At 56.0% G+C, this 27,354-nt stretch overlaps 1 protein-coding gene across 1 annotated transcript in view; it reads right to left on the reverse strand.

Annotated features, from left to right (window-relative positions):
• INPP5A (inositol polyphosphate-5-phosphatase A) overlaps window positions 1-27,354 on the reverse strand; it is a 140,152-nt gene that overhangs the window by 11,682 nt on the left and 101,116 nt on the right. The window contains exons 8-11 of the mRNA XM_081104480.1: window positions 26,957-27,076; window positions 14,960-15,044; window positions 2,086-2,181; window positions 1,885-1,959 (exon numbers count right to left, since the gene is read on the reverse strand). Of these exons, the coding sequence (XP_080960606.1) occupies window positions 1,885-1,959; window positions 2,086-2,181; window positions 14,960-15,044; window positions 26,957-27,076 (376 nt within the window). The remainder of the gene's footprint in view (window positions 1-1,884; window positions 1,960-2,085; window positions 2,182-14,959; window positions 15,045-26,956; window positions 27,077-27,354) is intronic.

Here is a 27,354-nt window from a genome sequence, read left to right on the forward strand (position 1 = left end):
TCCAATAAGCACAGCCTGGAGTTTGTCACGGAAGCTGGAAAACTCCGGGAGAAGCAGCTGGCGAGGCCTGAGCATGAGGCAGTTTCCCGTTCCTGTTCCCAGCTCCACTGAACAGGGCCAGGCATCCCTGCAGCCTCCTAGCCACCCCCCCATCCACCCCATCTGTCTGGGTGGCAGCATTTAGGGATGGAGTCACTTGAATCTCACCCATCTTCCACTTGTTAAGGGTATTAGGTAAAAAGAAGAGCAAATAAATATCTGGTTTGCAATGAGCTGGAATCTTCCAGCTGCTAAAAGAGGAGCAGCGCCAACTGGGGAGGACCCAGCCCTCCAGGGTCCCCGTCCGTAGGTGCCCTGCCAGTCCTCCCTGCAGCATGGCCACACCCACCCCACCCTGAGTGCCTAGGGGCTTGCCAACATGGAGCTGTTCAAAAATGCTCCTTCGATCTGATTCCACGTGGGAGCACTGAGCCTCTGCTGTGCCAGGGGCTGTGCGGGTACGCCGGCAAAAGACGAGGACAACCAGGCGCTCTTCACCCTCCAGGGCTTTCCAGAGGAGGAAGGCAGAGGCTAATGCCACATCCACACAAACAGGTGCCAACCTGTGCGGCGACCGCTGCGGCGTTCATAAGCCCTGATGCTGGCCATCAGACCCCAAGCCTGGCTGCCCTGGGCAGGGTGGGTGCGGGGCCAGCTCGGCCCGTTGTCTGGCTCTGACAGGTTGGCGGGACCCTCCCCTGTGGGACCAGCATGTGGCGGTGCCCCGAGTGCCAGGGCCTGGGGACTCTGCGCCCCGAGCCATGCAGAACGATGGTCCGGGAGCCCTGCTGCGGGCACCACACACCGGATGTGAGAGGTTTCTGATTAGAAATTATGCTGCCTGTCTGTGGATCATTTGTTTCTCTTTGAGATTTTTCACAAACATGATAACCAATTCCGCATGTGTCGCAAACATTCTTCTTGATTACAAAGTGAAAAACAGCGCAGGGCGGTGTGGACAATGATAAAGCAGCCGGCTGATCATATGTATCTGTCAGGAGCTATCCCGGCCACACAAATTCCACTGTTGCTGCCGAGACGCAGCACTGATAAAGAAAAGAGCCGAAAATCAATGAGCCCTGAGCTGGAGCAGCTGCTAAACACACAGCAAACACCTCCACCAACAGGCCGAGCTCCGTGGAAATCCCCAGACCGGCCGGGACAGCCCAGGAAAATTTAATCTCTCCAAATCCTCGCCAGGGCACTCCATCCTGCAGCCTGACAGCCACACTTATAATTAATTATACAATTTCGATGGGAATATCGACTAAACAAAGCTATAAATCATAGGAAAAGTCAATAGGCATGGACACATTCAATCATGTCCCGGCCAATGATTACTACTCTTAAAATACAATAATTATTTTCAGGAGCCAGCTTGAATTAAATTTCTGTCAGACGGGTACAAGACCGGTGGTTGATGAAGGATGCGATGGATTTTGGGGCCGCGTCCGGCACGGGCACATCCATCCTGCGATGGTAGTTTGTCCCAGTGGCCGTGCTGCTGCCTCACCGCGGAGGGGAGAGGCCCTCCAATGGCTCGTCACCCCATTTATCTTGTCCCCCAGGTGGACCGAGTGACCCTGTTCCCTGCGTGTGACTGACGTGAGGGTGACCCTCGACATGCCCAGTGGCCCGGGCAGTGTGCACTCACACCTGTATGAGCCTCTGAGGTCAGAAGCTGCTGTTACGCAGGCACCGCCGCGGGGTCTGCACTAGCTGGCCACCCAGGTCTCAGAGAAACCGCGAGACACAGCCCTCCAGGCCCAGGCCCCCACATTCCGTCCCCTGCCACCTGAGGCTCCTGAGGTGACACAAGGTCACGTGTGCAACAACAGAACTCACCGCAGTGCCGTTGTCGTCTCGGAAAACCTCCTGGTTGAAGTAGTCGAAGAGTTTCTTTTCCAGCTGCAGCATCACCTGCCAAGGATGCGGCCGTCAGCGCAGGCAGGGGCAGAGCGGGGCACAGGCCCAGTCCCACGCTCCCAGCTCGGGACAGCCGTGGTGGCTGCCATGGGTCACCCACCCAGAGGGACAGGCTCTCACCTTCCGGTCGTTGTCTGACTCCCGGAAAATCAGCTTCACGACTTCGTTGGTGTCGGCGGCCCGGACCGTCTGCATCGTGGCCTTTGTGCAGAGAGTCTGGGAAAGACACAGAAACTTAGTCCCCTGCCTGGCTGCCCGCAGGCCTCCTCACCTCAAAGCAATCAGCTCTTTTCCTGGCCTCTGTCCCAGCCTCAACCTTTCTTCAACCCCATTTCACAGCTCCCTGTGGAGGGACCCCAGAGCAGGTCCCCAGCGGTGCCTGAAGGCAGACTTGTCTCCCCACCCCGACCTGCACTCACTCCACGGGGCATCTCGCTGAGCGGCTGGGCTGAGAACAGCCTGAGCGAGCAGGGAGGGCGGGTGGAGTCACAACCAGTCACGGTTCGGGAGGACACACTGCAGTGAGACCAGCCCCAGAGACACCTGGGGCAGCTGGACAGGACCCGGAAGGCGACACAGCCAAAGGTGACTTGAGGAGGACACCAGCCCTGACAGAGGGGAGGGCGGGGGCTGAGCAGCAGCGGGGACAGGAATGAGTGGCGCTGTTGCCCTCCAGGCTAGCATCTGATTGGCTAAGAATTAAACTAAATTTGGGCTTGTTTAGAAAAATCTTCTGTCTTATCCTGTGTGTGTGTGAGCATGTGTGTGCTTATGTGCAGATCACGTGAGCCCCTCACCCACCTGTGGCTCTGAGGGGCATGAAAATGCAGACAGACTGGGAGGGGTACTCAAGACACACGTGTAATAGAGCAAGTGCAGGACACGCTCAAAGTGACCACTTGCCGCAGAAAGAGCAGGGCTCTGAAGGGCCGACACCCATGTTCACACGTGTTGGAAGGATGGGATGTTGACAAGATGGGAGAACAAGTCACGTGGGGAATGTCTGAGACAAGCAGGCTGCTGTCTGGGGCCAGTGGTCTGATGTGGAGGCTCTCACGGGGTTGTGGCTTAGATAGAAACACCCCAGTAAAGCTGTTTTTTAAAAGAAGGGCTAGATGATGTTTATTTTTTAGAAGACCATGGCAAGGAAACCACCACTTCTCACTTCTTAAAACACTTTCCTCTGCGTGGCTCTGGTGAGGTCCTGGTGCTGAGCAAGGCTGCGCCCGGGGAAAGCAGGAGCCCCCCAGGTCCTGGGCTGAGCCCGCAGGGTGTGAGCCCTGTCACCTGCCCCTGGGCGCAGACCCCCTCCAGGTCAGGGGGCAGGGGAGGCAGCGCCAGCCCCAGAGCACACTCCGGGACAGGCCATTGACATTCAGAGCACAGATCAGCTAAGCGGGTCAAGCCCCCCAAAGTGGCTTTTGGACTCATGTGTCACAAATCAGTCTGGGGCCTTCAAAGGGCACGGATTAGAACAAGCCGCACAATCCCGAGCAGAGCGGGCCCCCTCCCACCCAGCACAGCCCGAGGAGGTCGCTCCATCCAGATGCTAATGTGTTTAAGTGGCTTAAGTGCTTCCGTGAAGGGGGGATGGGCTGGCTGGGCAGCGGATGGACAGCCATTGTAGCTACCACAGGACGATTCAGAAAACTCACATTTCTCCTCCCAAAGGCATCTGCTGGAAACTTTTTACAAAATTGCTTTATCTGGCCACTTTGGGCCGCTCCCAAAGGATAAACATCTGATCGCGCCTGCTGAAGGTCTCCCCCCGCCCCCCTCACTCCCCCAGCTCCTCATTCACGTTTGAAGAAGTGATCAGCCACCAGGCAGGCACTTCCCGCTGCAGTCTGCGTGCCCACTCATGTGGAGCCGTGCAGGCTGGCCTTTCCGGCTCACCTTTTACAGAAGGGGTTTTACTCTTTTGAAAGGAGAAAAAGTACCCAAAATGCTGGCTTTAAAGGGCCATCTAGGATTTATTTCATCATTAGCAGCCACACGCAGGGCACAGGCGAGGGCTGCCTGGCACTTGTCTAGGGCACTTGGAGTGCCTGCTGCTTCTCTAGGCATTTAAGGGTCTTGCTGTGTCCACCTCTCCTCGGGGCCTTTCTGCACGGAGCCTGGTGTGGGGTGTGCGGTGGGCTTCGGAGCTTAGGACAAGGTGCCTCCTTTAGAAAGTTCTCGGGTTCAGTGCCATAAGGTTTGCTCTGTGTTTGTAAAAACATCAACCAAAAACTTGTAAATAGCCGAAACTGGTTTGGCTCAGTGGATAGAGCGTCGGCCTGCGGACTGAAGGGTCCCGGGTTCGATTCCGGTCAAGGGCATGTACCTGGGTTGCGGGCACATCCCCAGGAGGAGGTGTGCAGGAGGCAGCTGATCGATGTTTCTCTCTCATCGATGTTTCTAACTCTCTATCTCTCTCCCTCTCTCTGTAAAATATCAATAAAATATATTAAAAAAAAAACTTATAAAGAGACTTAAAACTCTCCGTCAGGAACAGGAACCGGGTCACAGGCTTGGCAGGGTCTCGGTTGCTAATTTCTAGTGGTGAGTCACAGCTGCAGTGCAATCGCCCCCTGTGCACCCACTCGGAGGGCAGCAGTGTCACACCCGCAGCAGTCAGCAGTTACCGTAGCTGTCCAGCTATAACTGTGATTTCAGAGAGCGCCCACCCGACACCCACCACACAGGCCAGGGCCGGTGGGCGCCGAGTGTGTCCCTGTGCTCCTGGAGGTGGGAGGGTGGGGGCAATTAGTGAGGAGATGGCAGCTGTGGGGGGAGTTCTGGGTGGAGGGCCCAGCCTGGGCAAAGGGGACCGGGGTACAGGGTAGGAGAGACAGAAGCGGTGTGAACAGGGACAGGTCACGGCCCGCCTGGTGGAACTCCTGGTGCACAGGGCAGCATATGCCCCCCTGGCTCAGGACCTGGGGTTCCTTCCCTGCTCAGGGGCAGAAGGAGGAGGAGGAGGATGCATTTCCATTTGACCTTTTTCCTCCACCCGAGAAAACACAGGAGGTGATGCGTATGCTGCCAGCATATTTTGAATTAAAATCCTGTTTGCTTGAACACGAGCAGCTGGTTTTGCCTCTGCCCACAAACCCTGCGTGGCCTGGGAACTCCTGTCTGGGTTTCCCTCTCCACCTGGAGTTAGGAAGTCCCAACTCTGAGTGGCAGGGTCTGCAGCGCCCTCAGGTCCTGATGCAGGTTCCAGAGGTCACTGAGGGTGCGGAGCGGGGAGGAGTCAGGACCCAGTGGGGCCAAGTCAGGGGTGAGGGTCACCAGGTGCTGGAGCTCGCCCAGTGCCCTCCGCGTGCTCCTGGTCGGGGTCTGTGACACCCCATTCTCACTGCAGAGGATTACTGAGACAGGCAGGACGGGCGCCAAGGCCACGTGACTGCATAGAGGAAAGCTGGGTCATGGGGTGCTGCGGGGTCATCGGAAACGTTCAGAAACAACCTGCCTGGAGAGCGTCCTTTCTGCTGCATCCCTAGTTATCACTGGTGGCCGAGGAGTTCTGTTCCTGCTTTGGTTTTGTTTCTGATGCAGAAAAGACCCCCTGTGAGTTGGCGGAGCCACAGACGCCCTTCCTGGGAGGCGAGCCCATCTACCAGGGGCACCCCAGCCCGGCCCAGAGCCACAGGTGCCAGGACACTAGCGGACAGTCCACGGGTCCTGCCTTCTGGAAGCATCCGAGTGGGAGTGCAAGGGGACACAGGTCTAGGGTGACAAGTGGGCAAAGGTACCCACGTGGGATCAAAAGGCCAAGAGGCCCTGGAACCCGCTGTCCCCCCGCCCGGCACCCAGAGCCCATCAGGGAGCAGCAGGGATGCTCACACAGTGCATTCCTGTTGCCTCCCGTCCTTGCCCCTGGGCACCTCACACCCCAGCCCAAATCTGTACCTGGGGGAGGGGTCCCCGACACATGGTGTGAACCTCGCGGGCCTGCACACTGCTGCATCTGGCCTGGAACGGCGCCTTTGGGGGCAGGCCATTGTCTCTGGGTCGCCCGTCACTGTCGTGGCCACACAAAGAGGGGGGTGATAGAAGCCAGTCTGGTCAGAGGTCTGCAGGCTGTTTAAGGCACAGCAAGGGTGCAGGTGCGCCTTGGCCTGGACCCCCACGACCACCGCGCCCCCTGGCCTGTTTCCCTGCTCCACACACTGCAGGCAGCTGCTGAGGGAAGCACCCTACGGGGTTTTGAAGGAACTAGTCTATGGCCCAGAGGATTAGACTCTTCTCCTTTTCAAATTGAGACCTGAGGAAAATAACACCGGGCCACCTGCTTCTGCCTGGACACGCCCACCACCACACGCCATGGGCCAGCCCACAAAATACAGGAGCCAGAGGACCAGGTGCCCCAGCCCCGGGCAGTGGCCTCCCCTGGAGGGTGCTGACCCCAGCGCTCTGGGGCGTCTGCGGTCTGGCCCCAGGGGGCCGGGTCGGGCTGGTGGGTGGGCCCGAAGGTGCATTGTACCACCTTTCACGCGATCCCTCTCCACGTGACCCTGCTCCAGAGCTGTCACCCGCTGACAATGCGCACAGAAGAACATGCAGGCCTCTGAGAGCATGAAATCGGACACAAAGGCGAGGGACAGAGGGAAGCGGCAGCCCGGCCGCCTGGTGTAGCTTCAGCCACAAACATGTTCACAGGACCCACCTCCGGGAAAGCGGAACGGAAAAGCGTGTAGAATAAATGGGCCTCAAAACAATGTCTTCAACAGCGTTAAACAAGGGGGCCAAGGACACAATCAGCCTGAGGATGAACAAGGATGTCACCGTGGGTCCCGACACCGGATGGAGGTGCCGCCGGCACTTTGACAACAGGGCTCAAGCGCAGAACCGTGAGTGCGGCCGGTCCTGCGCTTCTCAGAACGGTTGTAATTTGTGCCAGCATCTCTGAGACTTCCTAACAAATGGAGACAACTAAAGGACAGCAAAACCACGCGTAGGAAGCCACGGTGTGGCAGGTGTGACTAGCCCACATCTGGCTGCTCAGGGCAGGATCTCCCACGGAAGAATTCAGACAGGGCCCTGCTTTCCAGGCAGCCATCTACCTCCTTCTACTTAGCACAGGGCCTGGAGCTGGTCAGGGAGGGATGTGTGCCCTTCTGAGGAGGCGGGGCTCTGCCGCCTAAAGGCAGGGCCTGGATGACCTTGGGAACATGCAGGTGTGAGCATGACCTTCTGGGGTGGTGACCTTCTGGGGTGGGGCCCCTGAGCTCTCTCCACTCACAAGGGACTTTGCTTTCAATCCCACAAGGAACTGAAATGGGTAACAGACAATAACCCCTTCAGCGGTCTCTGCCCAAATGCTGCCAACCCATGAGCCCTCATTAACAGCCTTGCTCACGGACGTAGCTCCCAGCACACACCCGCGAGGCCACTGCCTTCTTGGAGCAGGACCCCCCCAGCTCTGGAGACCCTGACACTAGGCCAATGTCACTCCCACCAGCTCATCCTTTCCCCTGGCCTCACCTGGGGCCCGCTGGCGTCTACACTCAGGGGACAGACAGTGCCAGTGGACACTGTCACAGTTAGCTGTTGGGTTAAAGAAACCAGCCTCACGCTCCAGGGTTCCCGTGGGAGCCACCAAGGCCAACAGCTTGCAGATCCCCCGGCGGGGCTGTTCTCCCAGCAGGGCTGCGGGCCCTGGATGGCCCATCTGCCCTTTCCCCATCCCTGAGTCTTGGGGTTTCTTCCCTCCCCTGCCAGTGGCCACTGGGAGGTGAATCACTGGAGTACCAGCCAAGCAAAGGCGCGTCAGTAAAACCCGCCACTGTCCCGCTGTTTTGTTAACCTGCTGTTCTTGGTTAAATTCTAGCCATAAAAATGCCTTAAAAAAGTCTGCATATCAAGATTCCAGCTAACGTCTCCGAGAGGATTTCCAAAAGGTGGCTTACAAAACAAGACCGGAGTCTGTCCATAGGTTTCTCTTAAAACGTGTTAATGGAAAATCACTAACTTTTAAATTTAAAGTTTTCAAGTGACTCTAGAAAACAGGAACCACTCTAGAAGAGAAGCACGGTCTTTTATGCTATGACTGATTCTCCCAGGAACGCTGAACATCAGCAGGTATGTGTCCTGCTGTGTCGTGTAGCTGGTCAGATCAACAGAGCGCTCTGCTGTCCAGCGGGGCTGCGCGTGCCAGTCCCAGCCAGGCCGCCGGCCTCCTCCCGGAGTCAAGGGATTTGAAGTTGAACCTCGAACACTCCGGAGCCTGCCAGCACCAGCATGGGAGGTGCTAGGTGTCCATGCTGGGCATTGGGAAGTGGGCTCAGAATTAAAACATCAAGTCAGACAGATAGACAGACAGACATCCTCGTCCCCTGGATTTCTGAGTTCTAGGAACACCGGACAAGCATTATTGGCCTGGTGACTAACAATTCCTTGGTAACTAATGTCCCCAGACATTATTTCAAGTCCTAAACATATTCCAACAGTAGACAGGAGGACAATCACTAAATCGCTTAATGGATGGCTCTGAAACGGAAATCAGTTACAACTCGCCATGGTCATTGGCGACGTATGGATCTGAAAAAAAGTGCTCAGACAAGAGGAATTCTTTGACCGCCCCTGATGGGTAGACACATGCTGTGCCCTGAAAAATAAGTGCCCACCAGACAGGCATCCGCTGCTGCCCACACTGGCGGCGGATGAGGTGAGTCTGCTGCGCCCAGAGGCGCTGAGCAGGCCGCTGGGAGCCCTGAAGAGGGAAGTGGCCAACACTCAAAGCAGCAAGGGTAACACAGATGCCACTCAGCCGCGATGGGAATGGCACAGCTCAGTGACGTGCACGTGCACGTGACTCCAATGAACTCTGGTCAAGGTAGCACCCTCTTTCCTATCAGGCGCAGGCCCACACATGCGCACACATGCATGCACACAGGCACAGGTCCTGAGAAGGAAGAGAGAGACAAGGCTGCAGGCAGGGCGGGGCCTCAGTGAAGCGTGCACCACAGTGATTTCCTCGGTTTCGGGATCAGGGTGATCTGCCCGATGCAGACAGGACCACCCTGGGAGGGACCTGAGGAACCAAGACCGAGCGGGGAGGCTGGCCCTGTCAGGTGTGCCCTCCGCCCTGTGGACAGGCACCGCTGCCTCCCGCGGGACGTGCCCAGGACACCCCATTCCTGTTACTCTGACTTCCCAGAGGGCCCTTCCACAGAGCACTGCCTTCTCCAAGATTGCCCTGGAACGCCTGGGAGGAGGGAGACCTCTCAGTGATTGCTGAGAGAAGTTCTGAGGGCCCGACAGTGCTGACATCACCGGGACCGAGGGGCGTGGACAGGGCCACGGAGCCGAGCTGGCGGCGAGCTGGCGGCAGTTAATGAAAAGGCGCTGTTATGAGGGTTATGTCAGTAGCGAGGCACCTTCTTCCTCTTTGTTCTATATTGTCCACTGTTCGTCCAGAACAACAACACGCCATAAAGACCCTTTCATCTCCTCAGAAGGCTCCCGCTGGCTCCCTCCAGCTTGGTGGCCTGGGGCAGCACCCACCCAGCGTTCCCTGCAAACCCAACTCGGTTTTGAGCAGGAAGCAGCGTGGCTTTCTCAGACTTGTGTCCAGCAGGTGCTGGGGCATGTGCCACTGGCCCAGGACCAGCTCCAGGACAGGCACTGCCGTGTGAGGCCCCAAGTGAGGCCCGCAGGGGACCTGCGCATGCTGGTTTGGCCGTTTGAGGACATCCCCAGCCTTCCACTGACATGCCTAGGCTCAGCCGGTGGGAGGGCGTGCACAAGGAGGCACAGACCTGCACAGGCTGCCATGGATGGTGGCCTTGAAGTGCTTGCCACCAGGCCCGGCACGGAAGATCTGCTCTGAGTCCTAAAGTCCCCATGGGGCTGTACTAGCCCTAAGGGCGGGCAGAAAGCAGGACCTAGCAAAACACCCAGAAAAGCACATTAAAGATCTGCGAGCTCAGAACTGATTATGATTCAGAGAATCTTGCTCCTATAGCAGAGGGGAGGAGGGGGAAGCCACAAATGTACTGTCCTTTTTCTTCCTTTCCCATAATTAGAATAATTATTCTGACATCAATCTGCTAGTTGGAAACACTGGCCAATGTTTATAAAGCAAACTTTCTGGAAGAAAACCCTCTAATAAAGACCCAGGAGACTCATCATAATTAAGTTAAAACTATATTTCATTTTTGATTAATTGTCACAGGCTTTATATCAAACAGATCAAATACAGGTCTCTTTAGAACAGTAATTAAAAAATAAATCAAATGATGTAAATTCCTAATTCTATTGCTTTAAACCAAGAATCTTTTTAAAAACCAAGGAACTGACAAGTACAGCTTGGCTGACACACCTGACTCATGGTCCCTCCAGCAGCCTTGCCCTCGTCCGTCAGAGCAATTCAGCATCACGAGGCCACAGACAGAAGAGTGTCCAGAGCCGGAGGGAGGCTGCTCAGCACACAAGCTGGGCCCTGCGAGGTCCGTACGGACCTGTCCACGCTGCTCCCAGTTCAGAAAAAAACTCCATGACCACTGACATTTGCCAAGGGCAGCGAAACAGGCTGTCTGTTGAAACTACGCATTCCAGAGACCAGGAGACAGGCCTGCAAAGGCCTTGCTCTAAGGAAGGCTTTCTCCAGGCCGCTAGGGAAGTTGGGTGGCACGTCCCTGTTGCTTGTCTAGTAGATGGCAAACTGCCCGGACCTCCCGGGCTCTTGATACCCACCACTCACGGGTGCATCACTGGCTGAAGAACCGCCACCTGTGGGGGCTTCTGTAGGGCCGAGCCAGGCTGCCAGGCACACCCCAACTGAGGAGTGGCAGTCGCACCTTGCGCACACGCACGGGGCCAGCAACAGAGCTGTTGCCCTGGCTGTAGGCCCCCCACCAGGAGCTGGCCTGGCCCGTGCCCACTGTGTCCCCAGGCTGAGGGGTCCTGGGTGCAGAGATGTGGTTGGGTTTGGTTCAACAAGGTGACTGGAACCCAGATGAAAGTCAGCATTTCACCTGGTGCTCGACGTGTGCTCAGCCAGCATCAGCTAGCATGGGGGGTGGTCCAGTTGGGGGTTCTCAGAGGGCTGACCAGAGGCGATGCCCCTTTCTGCTGTGTGGGAGGCATGGGGACATTTACAGTGATTTCCTCATCCTCTCCCAAGGTCGCAGGGTCAACTAGGACCCCACTGTCCAGCACTGCCCAGCACCCCTCCTGCGAACGTGGCTTCCTGGACAATCGCTGCTTTTAAGTCAGCTTCTCACAGGATGTTTCTCAACAGGCCCACCTGGTACCTGAACACACGTGTACCTGTCAGTAACTGGCTTTTGAAAATGGCTGCCAGCCTCCAAAACGCATCCATCACTGTCACTGTCGGCAGTGATAGGCGGCAGGTGGGCGCTCTGCTGGGCCGCAAGGAGATGGGAGCGCCTGGCACTGCTGTCACTGTTTGTCACTACAGCCAGCTGAGAGCCCCAGCTGCCAGTTGCCACTGCGCAAGGCATGAAACATACCCTCTGAGCAATCCGCCAACAGGGCTGAGTGGAGGCTGCATTATTAATTAGTTCCATGACGCGCGGCCCCTTAGGGGGCACATGATAATCGTGTTTAATTTGTGTATGTTTTAATTATGGCTTAGGCGGTGCCACAAGGGATCACAGTATCCTCTCTTCAGTTCTGCTCCGCAAGCCTGTTTGTACTAATTTGCATCTGAAATGCGAAGTGGCTGATGCCTGGGGGACAGTCCTCCCAGTGCACACAGCGCCTCTCTCCCAGGCGGGTTCCGGCCAAGACTGCGGTGACCCCCGGAACCTTCCCTCACCACAAATGTCGGGGTTCCTCCTGGAGCTGCCACAGCTCCAGGGCCTGACAGTACACGCCCCCTGCCCACCCCCCCCCCACCCCCCCCGCCGCCCCCAGCGCCCGCCCTACTCCAGCCACAGGGGGACAGTCACTGCCTTTGACTCCTGCTGCCCGGATCTAGCTCCTTGCCTCTCTTGCTCTAAATATGGATTGAATTAACCTCCGTGGACTGTGCCAGCTGGACACAGCTAGTGTCCAGGGCCAGGGAGGCTCCGCTTGATGCTCCAGGTGGGGTCAGCAAGGAGACCAAGTCAAACCGTGGCTTCTAGTTGAGCCAAAAACGTAACTTCAACCTTATTCCTCAGGAGGGAGGTTGTCTGCCAACTCCAGACAAAGCAATGATGCCGCACCCCATCCTGACTGCACCCTCAGGGCTGTGTACCACGCACAACCCAGCACTGGCTGGGACAGGTGTGGGCACCTCTCACTTGGCCCTGGGTGATAGGAACATAACTTGAGGGTGACCCCCTGGAGCTATGAGCACAGACTTCCCCAAGAACACAGAGATGGGGGGGGCTGCATGGCCTTCTCCTGCCCCCAGGACTTGGTCTGCAGGCAGTAAATGTGAGTGTCTAACGATGGTGTCCCGAGAGGGGTCATTGCTACGAGCAGCCTGCCTGCCCACCCAGCAGGAGGAGAAGGGATGGTGACAGGCAGAGGTGCAGGCTGATGGCAGTGCTAAGGACAGAGAATGCTCTGGGCCCCAGGCGGGGGGTGGGATGGGACAGAGGGCTTGCTGCCCACACCTCAGTGTCTGCCTGGGGCTGCACCTCCCCCATCCACACAACTGTCTGAGACCCCACAGGACTGCATAGCGTGAGGTCTTGTGCTCCAAGTAATCTGAGACCCCACAGGACTGCACAGTGTGGGGCATGGTGCTCCAGGTGATGCCCTGGCTCCCATCTGCCCTGAGTCTAGGCCCCCTGATCTGCATCTCTAACGAGTTCCCCCCCCCCGCCCCCGCACCGCCCCCGCCCCACACACCCTCATCAGACACTTCACTTGGAAGGAATGAAAAGGAAGGGGAAGTGTGCCAGAGGCCAAGTGGAGAGCGCAGCCCGAGGCCCTGAGCCCACCATCACCAAGACGGACCCCTGCACATGGCTGCATGTCCTAGGGAAAGGGCGCTGGATACACATGTTGGAGGAGTGGGAGATGGGTGTATTTTATTAGTGGGCTGCACCCCACAGGAACGCACCTGCCCCTGACGGAGCACACGGGCCTCCTGCAGTTATGCCCATGCGCCCACCAAGTAAGAAAAAGGAAAACTCTGTACAGACGAGTCTCCCCCAACCCACCAATGGCCCAGGCCCTCCTGTCCCCAATCCCCACTGCCCGCGGCACCTCACACCCTCCACCACTGGTGCGAAGCTCAGCACCCCCCACGGGAACCAGAACCGGGCTGTGCACACACCTGTGACTATCTGACCTCAGTCCGGAGCACTGCCCTTCTATGTGATATTTGTTCTATCGGGAAGAAAAGGCCACGCGTGAAACTCTGACCTTTTCCCACCGTACAAGCTGCTGGGTGGCTCCTGACTGATCAGCCAAGGTCTTTCAAGGCCCCGCTGTGCTTTGCTGAGAGGAGACCCTTTAGGTGAGCGGTGGACGGTTCCAAGCAGAGCAGACCCACTGGTCCCCAGCCAGCGAGCAATGACGCGTGCCCAGGGACTCAAGATCTAACAGTGCAGATCTGCAGGCCCCGGTGGCCTAGCATTACTGGGGAAGGCACCTTCCTCCAGGCACTGGCCTCTGTGGCTGCTTGGGCCGATGGTATCAGACATGGAGCAGATTCCAACGTCGGCTCCTGAGTTCCCTAAGGCTGTAGGGCCTGAGGGATGTTGATTAGGTCCTTGATATCTGACTCATTAGATCTTCAATTTCAAAATGAGGAAAGAAAACTCAGCAGACCCAAAGAAAGGATTCTGTAGTCCCAGGGGCACTCACCTGTCCACCAGTCTACCTGAGAGCACTCCCTGAGGTCGGAGCCCCTACCCCATGCTCAGGGGCCCCTTGACGTCAGGGAGCCATGCTCTGGTGGTCGGTGAACATTATGCATGTGTGTGTGGGGCTGGCTTGGTGAGGTAGCGCCAGCTTAATTAAATTATAAAAGAGGATTTCAATACAACATTATTCATTTCTGTCAACCAAGGGGAGCTGTGGGATGATCAAAGCCTGCTCCGTCTGTCTTTAAGAAATAATTTTCAACCAAAGACGGAAGATTAATGTGTGACGATATTTGTAATGAGACTACTAATGGGAAGATAATAACTCGGGGGGACTGCCGCTCCTCCATATTGTTGTTCCCACCGTGGTCACCACACACGCGCTCTGGAGGCTGTGCCAGGCGCGGGACCGAGCCCGGGGAGGCTTGCCTGGCACACTGCTGCTGCCTCCCTCCTGACACCAGCTCCTCCCAGGCAGGTGCAGGCTCAAGGTGGCAGGGTCTCCCTCTGCTGTGGCTGGGAGAGCTGACATCAGAGCTGCGGTCCAAGAGCACGAGAGTCCCCCACCCACTGTCCCAGTGCCCCTGCAGCGACCTCGTCAGGGAGAGCCGACCCCTGTGCCGGGGCCACCGGCCTTGCTTCCCGGTGACACACCAAGGTCACACCGCTGGGACACGGCAGCTGCACTGAGCCCCCCCTTCCAACCTCGATGCCTAGTGGCCAGGTGGCCAGGTGGCGGGTTTCCATCTATACTTCTTCCTCAGTGGGGACATGGCTCCAGGGGCCCGAGGGGACCCCGGCCCTGTGGGTGTGCCCAGGAGACACATACGGCCTCCGAGTTCCCAAAGATGGAGTGATGTCGATGTTTATTAAAGGAGACACAATGTGCCACGAGGAGAGAGAAGCCGAGACACAGGGCGGAGGGCTGGCCCCCAAGCTGCTTCCTTGTTTCTTTGCAGTAGTTGACAACTTCAGTTGTCAGGACAGAACAGGTCCTGGTGCTTAGCAGAGGCTGACGGCGACTGCGGAAGTCTGAGGGACCCCCATTCACCTGATGCCAAGAACGGCCTCCTTTTCTGATAACAAGACATTTCTTTATTAGGAGTTTTTGCCATAAACATACCCAGTGGGAATGACGACACTGAACTCGCCCGTAAAGGACAGAATGTCTCCACTGCCTTCCTACTACCACTGAACACGCGTGGGCTCCAGACGGGCAGGGGCCGGGGGCCTACCTCCACCACGGACTTGGAATCCAGTCGGAAGTTGAAGTCACCAAAGACAAAGTAGGACACTTTCTCGAATCGCTGGTCAATGATCCTAGGAGGAGAGGAGACAGGTTAGTGTGCATTCACGCCCACTGGCCGCTGCAGCCACGCTCCCACCACACGTTATACCGCCTCCCGTGGAAGGCAGACGCGTACCCCCAACACTTAGCAAAGTGACCACGGCCACACATGTCCACCTACAGTGCGAGGCTCTCTCCAGCATCGTGTGTGCCGCCAACAGGTCCTCATCGACTGGGCCAGCGGCGTGCACACCACACTTGGTGGGAAGCGCAGCCTGCACCAGGTTACGTTTTTGGCCAAAAACGTAACCTCAACCTTCTGGAGTTTTTTTCTGAACAAGTGCAGGCTGCGCTTCCCACTGGGTTCCCAGGATTCGGGAAGCAGCCGGAAGCTGGTGTGGTGGTGTGTCCGGGGACCTGTAATGTCCCTGGACACCAGTTTACCCCACTCACTGTGGGCAACGCTGTGGACACCACTCAGGACTCACACTGTGGACCCTTAACTGCCCCCTGCCCCCCCGCCCCCACACACACCTGGACCCGTTCAGAAGGAAGGTCCGCTGTCCAGGAAGATCTGGTGCTGAAACCCCTTCAATCCGCCCTGAGCACTGGATTGGGGGACAGATTTGAGCCCCTCCTATCTTCTTGCCAAATGAACTCGCACATAAAAGCTTTCTTTTCTCAACAGCCAGTGCCATCGCGTTGGCTCCCATGCCGTGCGCAGTCAGCCCTGCTGCGTAACAGCACGTGGGAGGGCTGCTGCCCAGAGGGAGCCATGTGGGCGCACAGGGCCGCAGGCCGCCTTCACCCGCATTTGGATGGTCCCTCTCAGGCAGGGAGGCCGTTTGGACTTGCCCTGAAAGTGTTTACATATCATCCCCATTGGATGTCTCAGTTATAACGGCAACTTGTCTTTTCAAGTAGATACTGCCTGGCTGGAAAACATGTTCCTACCGAATGTTAAGTGGATCACAGTGTGTTCCATAAAGACTTTTCCATTGAAAAGCACGCCCATGGCAAGTGTGGCCTCTACCTCTGCCCTCAGACTAGGAAGCCTGGGAACTGCTCAAACCCGCTGGCCGCCGCCCACCACGCCATCCATGACTGTGGCTCCGAGGGCGGGCAAAGCGCTAGCTACTCCTGTTTCCAAAGCAGAACGAGAACCTCTTACAAGTCAATCAGCCGAACAGACGTGTCATCTGTGCAGAAGCTTCCCAGCTGTGACTTCATGGACACACTTGCTGTGCAGACTGGCAGTGAGCTGCACTGAGACGGACTTAAACCCTAATTGGACCAGGCAGGCAAAAGTGCCTTCACCAGTCACTCAGAAACACCTAGTCGGTTACCAAGAGCCCCGATGCGTCCCGGCCCACCCTGTAATGCCTGTTGGTGCAGTTGTGTGGAGCCCAGGCACCGTGTCCTCCTGGGGCAGGTGTATGGACGTGGCAGGCCACGTATCACCTGCTCAGTCTTTGCTAACTTGATTTGTCATCTTGAGAAACTAGAGACGAGTGACGGGCAGTATGGGGCTGGGTTGGCGCCTCCTGCAGTGATGAGGACGGTTGGACTTGGCCCTGAGGATCCGGCTCCCAGGTGCTGTCAGGCGGCCCGGTGGCTGATTGCTCACCCGTGTGTGTCCGAGAGGGTGAACTTGCCGTGTTCTATGTAACCTGTCTGAGCTGAGTGGAAACGCTGTCTGTTTTAATTTGTGTGATTACCAGGAGGCTACCGTCCTCTCACGTGCCTGTTAGAATCTGCATTCTCTGCTTCTACTCATTCAGAGACGGTTTTTCTTTTTAGTTCCTTGCCTTTTTCACTTTGAATTCCAGTTTTCCTGTAAATTGTGATGTTAACCCTCAGTCTTGTTGCTGGCCTTCAGCTCTGTTTCTGCAGACATTTTTGTTTTCACACAGTGAAACAGACTGATTCTCCAGAAGGCCTTCCTGGCCCCGTCCACGAATGGCTTCCGTCCTTTATCTTCAAGGTGGAACTCTGCAGCTGGTTAATCCATCTGGAGTCACACTGGGAAATAGGGGTCTGAATTTATCGATTTCTCAATGGTCCATTGAGCTGCACCATCTATTAAACATTCAATGCTTTCTCCCCCAAGTGTGTAAAGCACAAAATACCCCAAGCGAATTGGAACTTTTTGCGACTTCCTATTCTTCTCTTTGGATCCTTCATTCATCCTGGACACTTTTCCTTAATCTGACTTTATAGGGAGACTCTTCTTGTCGACAATTCTTTAAAAAAACATCTTGGCCGTGTTCCTATTTCTCTTGCATATTAATTGCTCTATCATCTAGCTAAATTTCATGACAAGACTTGTTTTCCCTTTTAATAATATTTAATATTACATTAATTTGAAGAGAAAGAACATTTTCATGGACTGTTATCAATGGTGCAGGTGACTAGCAATGTCACTGCGTTAAAATTACATCTTTCTAGAGAGGAAATACTGCTCAGGAATGAAGACGTCAGAGGTGGGGGCAGAGACACCAGCCTCACTCAGCCCATGGACTCACCCCTACTGTGTCCAGGACCAGCCACAGGCCCCTCCTCCCCCCACCTGCGCTGTGCTCACAGGTGAGAGGACAGAACCTGCCTCACAGGTGCCCACAGGAACCTAGCTATTGCAGCCATCAAGAAAAAATAAAAATAAATTTTTTTCCTGGTGTTAAACATCTTTAAAAAAATATCCTGAGAACTCGTGTAGGTTCCTAGAAAGGTCAGTAGGTCCTCCCCTCAGGACCCTTAGGACATGGGGTTCCTGGCTCCCACCCCGTGCACAGAAGCCACACTGGGAATGAGAAGACAGTGGTGTGCTCTGCTTCCATGAGGGAGCCTTGTCCCCGCAGGCTCAGGGCCCGTCCTGCACAGAGTCCCAACTCCATGATGGACCAGTGAGAGGTCAGGGAGCACCATCTCTGGGCTTTAGACTGAGGAACCACACCATTGTCACAGCTCATTATGCGGACTGACTTCTGGCTGTCAGCTGGGACCACACAGAAGCCTGTTCTCTTGCCCCGGGCACCTGTCCGCCAGCACTTCCCCAGGAGGCTGGCGTCCCCAGGACACGGAAGGTCCCCTCAGCAGGAGGCAGGCGCTGGCTCCCTTAACCTCGCACGGGTTCCTGCAGCCAACTTTCTGTGCCTGGCTCAGTGTCAGTTCTCTCCAGACCCAGCCCTGCACCCACTCAGCCAGCCTGCCCTCCCAGCCCGTTGCATGAGCACCACCAGTCCCTGCGGCTCTGGGTCTGAGGATCAGGCAAATCCATTCAGCTCCACGACGGCCTCCTGGCGCCCCAGCAACACGGCAGGCACAGCACAGCCCTGAGGTGGCCAGGAGTCCCAGGCTACATGGGTCCCGTGCCCCAGGATAGGAGGCCCTTAGTGGACATGCTTCCTCCTCTAGTGGAGCCACCTGGCCAAGCCATGTCCTTGGGGCATCCCTCCCCCCTCCCCCCCCACCTCTGGCCAAGGCCCAGTGAGCAGGTCTGAGAGAGCGCTGTGCCCATGGTGCTTCCTGAGACAGCTCTGCTGCTCAGAGTTAGCACTGCTTTGTCCCTGGGGAGGGGCCAGAGGGCATGGCAATGGAGACACTAGCACAGCACCTGGGATGTGGCTGAGGCAGTCTGAGAGGGTGGCTGCCACAGGACCCTCAGAGCTCCTCGTCACACGGCTGTCACAGCCTTGTCACACGGCGCCCTCCTCCCAGCCAGCACACGTGGCTCAGTCCACTCAAGTGAGTTCTCTCTAGCTTGACTCTGCCTAAGGGAGGAGACCCGTCACTCCCCTGAGCGGAAAGTCTGTGTCAAGGCATCTGCACATTCTATTTCAATAACTTGTTGGCTCTGTTCACGGGACAGCGCGGGAGGCGGCGTTCCTTGAGGAGGGTCCAGGCAGAAGGTGCACAGCCCCAGTGACCAGGCTGGCAGCGCTCTATTGTCATCCATGTGGCTGTTCCCTGCGTGCCGTGGACTCTGAGGCTGATCAAGCATGCACACGGTTGCAGAGTGGGGACACTGCAAATGGCCTGCTGGCCTACACGGCTGTGAGCACATCGTGCAGGTGTGCCTATCGGGCACTCTTCCTCTGCTGTGAGATCATGGCAGCGGGTGCCGGTTGAGGGGTGGCGGGACACACCTGCCGTCAATCTGAGCTCTGAGGAACTCGCTCTACTCGGGTAGGACAGCTGAAGACCGCTCTCATCACAGGAGAGGCCAGGGCTCCCATCTCGTGAGATCCGTGAGGGTTCATGGTAAGCCAGGCTTCAGGGGGTAGGTGCTGGGACACCCCAGCCTGGAGCAAGGCCCACAGGAGAACACAATCCTGGGTGCCTTTACGGGACACCAGGGTGACCCCTCGCCAGTGACATGTTGCTGCTCCGGGGCACGTGCTGGAGCTGGGCATTGGTTGATTAAATGGCGAAAGTGTTTGGCTCAACTGAGGTCCTCACTTTTGATGGAAAGGAAATTAGAGACTAGGAAGAAATGTGAGCGGCTGGTGCCCTACCTATGAATTAGGAAGCAAAGGCTATTTGGCTAATTTGATGGTAGAGCCCAATTTGAGGTAAACTCTTTAAAAAAAAAAGACGAACAAATTTCAAATTTCAGATTTAGCATCTGATTGAATAAACTTAAAATTCTCTAAGTGTTTAGAGCAGCGGTTCTCAACCTGTGGGTCGTGACCCCTTTGGGGGTCGAATGACCCTTTCACAGGGGTCGCCTAAGACCATCAGAAAACACATATATAATTACATATTGTTTTTGTGATTAATCACTATGCTTTAATGATGTTCAATTTGTAACCATGAAAATACATCCTGCATATCAGATATTTACATTACGATTCCTATCTGTAGCAAAATTACAGTTATGAAGTAGCAATGAAAATAATTTTATGGTTGGGGGTCACCACCACATGAGGAACTGTATTAAAGGGTCGCGGCATTAGGAAGGTTGAGAACCACTGGTTTAGAGAGAGAAAACGTACCTTCCCAGGGCCTGGCTCTCCCACGCACAGGGAAGGCATGGGGACGGAGATGCCTGCGGTGACGAGCAGAGAGTTTCAATGGCGTGTCCAGAGCCTTGTAACACTGTCATTAAAAACCTAAACTTTATCCTACTTCCGTGGCTCTGCTCTTCTTGATGTAATGGCCTGTGCCCATTAATAACAGCAGGGTCTGAAAGGTCGTGCTGTGGCGGCAGCGGGAGGGGCCGCCACAGGCCCAGGCAATCGCCTGAGTGCCGGGCCCGCGGCCTCACTTTTAATTTCAACAGAGTGCCATTTGGACCAGGAGAAAAAAAGCGTTGTTTTAAAATTAATTACCTTGTCAGGAGCTATTATGATTAAAAAGTAGGCCCACATCAATATCGCGTGCCTAATTCAAAAAGGGAATTACAAGAACAGCCATAAAAATCAATTTTTTGGGCCTTGAAAATGGAGCGTCTTTCTGTTTTGACAGGTGATTTCACTATGAGACAAACCACAGTGATACTCACATGTCATGGAGGCCGCCCAGTGAGCAAGGGCTGTGGACTCGGGGAGCCCACGTGGCAGGCCAAAGGCCTCTGGTATGGAGACAACGTCCCCAGGGGGAGGCACAGGTTAAATATTCAGAAATGACAGCATTTGCGATCGGTCGCTTCAGAGCGGCTGGCAGTCGGTGTCCCAGAACACAGACTCGCTGCCACTGGGTCTCTTCCCGAGAGCTGCGCGGCCTCCAGGCATAGGACACCCGTCCCGGACTAACCCGCGGCGCTGTTCCTTTTCTTCCTGTCCGTTCCTGTCTTTTAACTACGGAAGGGAGTGAATTCACGTATAATTAGGAATCTACTAGCGTCGGCTTTTGTTTCTCAGATTTGGTAGAAGCCGCACTCTCTAATAATTTATTAGCAAAAACATCAACAACAGAAATTACTACAACTAAGGCAGAACATTTTAAAGTTCCTTAAAAGTTTCTCCTAATCTTAACATGTCTCATTGAATGGTGTGTGGTAGAAATATTTAGGCGCCATAAACAAACTGGCCAATGTACTTCTCCTTCCTGTGCTGGGCACGTGCTGGCGTGGGCTCTGTCCTGGTGGGGCCAGAAGCCCCAGGCGGACAGTCCCTGCCCTGACTCCAGCCGGCACAGGGAGCCTGTGTAAAATGGTTTGTCCTGAGGCAGAGATGAGGAAAGAGGACACGTATGAAGGCAAAGACGAAAAACCTACTGACAGAACCTGAACCAGCATCAGTGTTAGCACAAAGCTCCCAAATGTCCCTTTGGTGGTCCCACTGGGTGCCATATGCTGTCCCAACAACCAGTGAGCCTGAGTGTCAGTGGCCAGGCTACCGACTGGCCTTCCCAGGCCCAGCACACACTCCTATAGCCAGGCCGGCCGAGTGGTGCCCACTGTGCCCACCACAGCACTCATGGGTGACACACAGACCCTCAGCCACTGGAGGGATCAACATGGAGAAGTCACAGAATCTTGGGCACAGACACAGCCCTGATGGGGCAGCGCACAGAGAGAGCTGGGCTGGGTGAGGTTTTCATGGTAAGGTATTAATTCCCAAACCCACTCTTTCCCAAGGCGTACCCATGTGAACTGCTCATGTTTCTGAAAATTCACCTCCTGTCTTGGCTGCTCGAGGCCTGAGGCCCTGCTATGCACTAAATCATCTCCCCAAGTCCATGTGGTGAGTCCCTGGCCCCCATGTGACTGTGCTGGGGATGGGCCTTTAAGGAGGTTAACATCAGTTAGGTCACAGGGTGGGGCCCTGATCTGACAGAACAAGAGACGCCAGAGACCCTCCGCAGGGCACGTAAGGACACAGTGAGAAGGCAGCCCTCCCGGGCCCTCAGACCTCCGGCCCCCAGAAACATGGGAAATGACTGTGCTACTTTGTATGGTGGCCCGAGGACTGTCAGGCTGCCCCCCGCTCTGGCCTGGGCCTTGCTCTCAGGGCTGCTTCTCGAGGTGGGGGACCCAGGGGCTGGGTGGGTTCAGTCCCCAGTCATCACGTCAGTACTTCTCAATCACTAAATTCACTAAAGCACCTTCTCACACACCCGCACTATGACCACCCATCCCCATGAGAACTGTCTCGGGCAGAGTGGTGGGGAAGACCACCTGCGTACTCCTGGCAGGGGACCTGCTGAGCAGCTGTCATTTTCACACATTCATTCATTCTTTAAATAGCATTATAATATTAGATACACTTTTCCACTCTGAGAACCACACCTCACACCCCACCTGGCCGCCACCCAAAGCCCGACACCAGCACAGAAGACCCTCAGCCTCCTGTTCCTCAGTATCAGCAGGGAATCCCAGCCTGACTCTCAGCCGAGCGAGTCCTTACACACTTCAACACCAGTGAACCCAGGAAATAACACTCAGCCTCACAGGTGCTGGGGAAATGCTATGCTCACACCAGGCCCTGGAGGATGTGGGCGTGCACCTGGTCATAGCACAGGGGAGCAGCAGGCATAGTCCAGCAGTCAGTAAAACACCGAGAATGGCCCTAAGCAGTGCCCGCAGAGGGAGTGGCACCAGAGCAGGGACAAGGCCGAGCCAGGAATGCCTGCAGAGCAGGTGCTCAGCATGACGGTGTTCGAGATGCCAGTGCTGACGATGAAAACGCAGATGAGCCAACATGCACATGTGCTCACGCATGCCAGCAGCACAGCAATGTGGCCATGGAAGGACAGGCACTAAATCAAGATGGTGACGGGGAGGGGCAGGACAAGGATTCAGGATGGAGATCATAGAGATGGCGTCTACGTTTCACTTCTTAGCGAAAGGACACATGACACAAACATGGAGACATGAGCCTAATGGAGCTGAGTGGAGGATGCATGGCTGTCATCAGAGCCTTCACTTTTCTGGACGTGTGAATCCGTTTTCAATAAATAAAATGAAGGATAGATTACAGATATCATCAATCATCTGAGACGTGGAACAGCAAGCTCATTTGTTGGGATGCAACTGGACTTGACGTGTCCTAACTGGGCGTGATCCTGCCCGACACCCTGAAAACGCCGCGTGGTGAGCACTGGCCTGTGCCGCCCGACTCCGAGCTGGGCTCCAAACAGACATGACAACGGCCACCCAGGCTTCCAGGCTGAGGTCCCGGAGTGGACGGATGTGCTTACAACCAGGAAGAACAGGAAGTCAGGTGGTGGGAACGAGCGCCCAGCGCCCAAGTCTGCGGGACCTGCCTCAGCCTGGACCCCAGCGCTTCTCTTTTGCTCGCAAACAGCGAGCGAGTTCTGGGAACGGCCTGAAGAGACACATTCAGGGTGGAGGGCCTTTGAGCAGGCTGACAGCTGACTGATGACCGGCCCTGGGATGACAAAGGGGGCCGTGGGCGGCCGGCATCACATCGCCTCTCCCTGGGAAACTAATTGCCCTGAATTGTTCACGGCAACATTATTTTTCTGGCCATCATCTCCTTTGAATGCCCAAAATGAGCATGAAACAACTCTTTTGACCGGACATAAAAGTTAAATGTCCCAATGTTGATCAAATTAACTTCAGCGCTGTGACAATGGACTGTATTTGTGAGAAAATAATGGGGGGGGACAAAGGGGAGCTTTATGCCAAGATTTCACAGCTGTAATGTAAAAATGTTTCTGTTGAACTAGGCCAGGCCACATCTCAAAGGGAAGACAGAAGAACCCTGTCACTTGTGGAAAAAAATCTCATTTCACGGCCGAAAGCTCCAGGAGGTGTCAGGAAGTCTCAGCCCGGGAGGGACGCTGGCTGAGGTCTCTGCTCCGTTTAAACCCCCAAGTCCTCCCCAGAGAGCTTAACCGTGTGTCCGGGAGGCAGACAGACTGGTCCAGGGCCAGAGGGGACCCCAGGCCAACACAGGCCCCACATCCCTGGAGCCCCACACCTCAAGTGCCAGCCTGATGCTCTTCATTAATTGGGGGTTTGTCTTCTTTTTAAAAGTTTCATAACAAGAGATTAAAAGCAAAAATTAAACTGCACAAAAAGCGAAGATTATTATTTGTAATAAAACCACCCAGAGGAACTCCCTATCTGCACTTTAACATTGAAAACCCTATTTCCACATCTCCAACAAGAGCCCTTCCCAATCGGCCAGACTCGAGGGAGGGGCGCTCTGGGTCCACGCCTGCGTATGATGGCCCGAGGGCCCAGGGGCCAGAGGCACGCACGCCTGGTACTGCTGGGAGGTTAAACACTTCTGAACACAAACTCTCCATTTTTAAATAAGCGTTTTATTTTGGAATAATCTTAGATTTACAGGAAGGTTGCTAACATAACCCTGGGAGCCTCTGTTTTAACACAGGGTCCCACCAGCAGCCCTGGGAATAGGGCTTCAGGACAACATGCCACCTTCCCCAGGTCTGAGGGCAGCAGCTCATGGAAACGCGGACCCACAAAACTTCACGGGGAGATTAAGCCAAGAAGGCAGGCTCGCCTCTCGGAGCCTCCTCGCTGTTTCCCTGTGTTCCCGGCCTGCAGACAATGCACCCAGAGGTTCCCAAAGAGTGAATGGGGCACTGTTGGTGGCAACGTCCATTCAAAGGGCCGGCATGGCATTGTCCTCCCAATCGGCAGAGCAGAATGCAGTCTGCTGGTGGCTGCCAAAAGGTTAGCAGCCCTGATGAAAGGGCGGCCCGGTATTCACACTCCTACAGAGCCGCCCTTTGTGCTGCGTGCAGAGGCCGGATCTGCGGCTGGCCGAGCCCCCACACAAGTGATTCGTGGGAATGCAAAGCCACAGGGAAGTGCCAAAACCCTAAGGCTGCTTTCCCTGAGGCTGCAGGAGAATGGCAGTTTGGGGCAATGACACAGTTTAATGCCACACCCCACTGACAACCTGACCACAGCCACCAAAGCAGACTGCTCTCGGGTCTGCCTTAGCCCCGCTCCATGGGAGGTCCCAGTGAGTGCAGCCCACCAGAACCTGTCAGCCAGAGACCGCACACAGTAGTTCCCTAACGAGGTCCTTATTCCTGGCCCTGGGCTCGCTGTCCCAGGCATGGTGGCTCTGCCCACAGCGCCCCAGCCTGGCAGCTCTCGGGGAGGCCAGCATCAGCCACTGCAAGGGACCGCTCCCAGGGCAGCTCCCCTGAGCCTGATGTCACCGCACACCCTGCCTTCTTTGCTGCCTCCTGAATCGTGACACTGCGTTCCACGCCAGCGCTGTCAGGTCAGTGCCCAGAGAGAACCTGCTCCAACCAACGCAGGTTTTTGATTCCCTGGGGCCTCAGCATAGACTCAGCAACACTGGGGCCTGCATGGTGGAGGCGTTCCAGAGCCCGCTGGGTGAGAACAGGCAACAAAGGACTAATGGTCGAGCTGGCCAAAGGATGTCATGCCCCGGCCCGGGGGCTTGAAAGCCCCCGTCATAGGTGGCCATGGGTCAGCACACGGACCAAGCAACGGGCCCCATGGTCCTGTGGCTGAGGCCCTAGCTCTGGAGTCAGGCGAGGAGCTCAGGTCTGGGCCCAGGTCTGCTCTGGCCCTTCCTCACCCCAAGTCACCCCACCTCCAAGCCCAGCCTGGTCACACCTGGAGGCTGCGTTAGGGTTTGAGGGGGCTGGGCCCTGGGTGGGCAGGACAACCAGATCCTACATCCTGCACTCCTGCCTCCTCTGTGTGGGCCTGGCAGCTTGCAGCAGAGACCTGGCTGCTTGGACAGGACGTAGGCCCTCATCTCAGGGCCCTGGAGGTGAAGTACCACCACCGTCACACATGGCAGCAAGGGACAGAACCCCACCCTCCGACCCCTGTGGAGGGTACATCCTGCTGAGAGGAACCCAGAAGGAAGGAACCTGCAGGGAGGGACCCCTGCCCATGCCAGGGGGAAGTCCAGAGGCGAGCCTGGTGCACACAGGAGAGGTCAAAAGGTCAGGGTCTGGACGCAGTGCCAGAAAGAGGTTAGCTGGTGACATGGGGCCAAGGAGAGGAGAGCCATAGTCCTCACTGCTCTGATGTGAGCAGTGTGGAGACATGGTGGGGTCCTGGAGAAATCTGAGATCACCAGGCAGAAGGAGGAGAGGACTGAGCTGTGGTAGCAGCTGTCCCAAGCCTGGGAAGTCTGACTGCCACCTAGGTCACGGGATGCTGGTGGGGAGAGACTCGCTGAGGCCTGAGCAGGATGAGCAGCAGGAGAGCAGCCCTGGGACGAGGCTTCGAGGCTAAGCTCCATACAGCAAGAGGTCTGTCTTTGAATCAAGAGGGACCCTGGTCCCCAAACCAAACCTAACCTATCAATTGAGTTTGAGGGGACACCTTCTTTCCCAATGACAGCCTACCAACCTGGATCCTGTGAAAGGGTGCACGAGACAGCCAGAGACAGAAGGAGGGCCCCTCGGAGTCCAGAACCAGAGGGTCCTGAAAAATCACCTGCGAGAGGGAGTGAGGAGAGGCTACTGGGAGCTTGGGCAAGAGGCAGGAGCAGCTTCCCTGCTCTGAAGACCCCTGGGCTGCTCCCCTAGCCTCCCCAGATGCGCAGGCCCCAGGCTCTGTGAGCAGAATGGGGAGGGAGGTGCTCAGTGGCTCAGCCTTGCTGAGCAGACTGTGTATAGCCCGGTGCTCAAGGGACCCAGCCCACAACCTCCAGGAGCTGCTGGTGGGCGGAGCCACTGAGAGGCACCGCCTCCAGCTGGGAGAACCCAGGGCTGTGATGTAATTGTCAGACTCCAAGGTGTCCCAGCTGGCATCTACTTCTGCCTAGCCCTGGGTTCATTTTCTTAGCTCTCCCACAAAACTGAAGAGAAAGCATGAGGCCACCCATCCTAAGTCTGCCTGGGAGGGACTGCTGGAGCCTTGGGACAGGGGTTGGGATTTGTGCTTTATCAACGGGTCAACATTGGCAAGTTTCATATTTTTGGCAAATGGAAAAACAAAATAAGTGGCTTAAAAGAACAAGCCGTACAGTCCTGGGCAGTGGGGTGGGGCCACGCACACAGCACCTACCTGTCGAGCACATAGCCCAGGGCCTTGTGCCGGATGCCCGCGTACACAGAGGGGCTGGTCTCCCAAGCGACCAGGTTGGAGGCGTCATGGAAAAGGTGGATGTTCACCAAGTCAAAGGCGCTGCAGAGACAGAGAAGGAGACTCAGAGACAAAGGCTGAAGCCTCGGGTCGGGCACTGCCTCTCCAACCCTGTTCCTGCCCGAGGTCCTGAGGGATGTGGAGCAAGGCCTGGCCGGGCCCCAGGGTCGCCAGTGGGCAGAGCCACTTGTGCCATACTCCTGTCCTCCTCGGCCTCTCCGGCTGACCCAGAGCAGGACACACCTGCTCAGAGGACACAGGAGACCTGAAGTGTCCTCTTGAACATCTTTGCAAATGCAAGATCACAGAAGCTCTTCTCA

Source organism: Myotis nattereri (assembly GCF_964212035.1).
Source record: "Myotis nattereri genome assembly, chromosome: 13".
In the NCBI taxonomy this organism is placed as follows: Eukaryota; Metazoa; Chordata; class Mammalia; order Chiroptera; family Vespertilionidae; genus Myotis; species Myotis nattereri.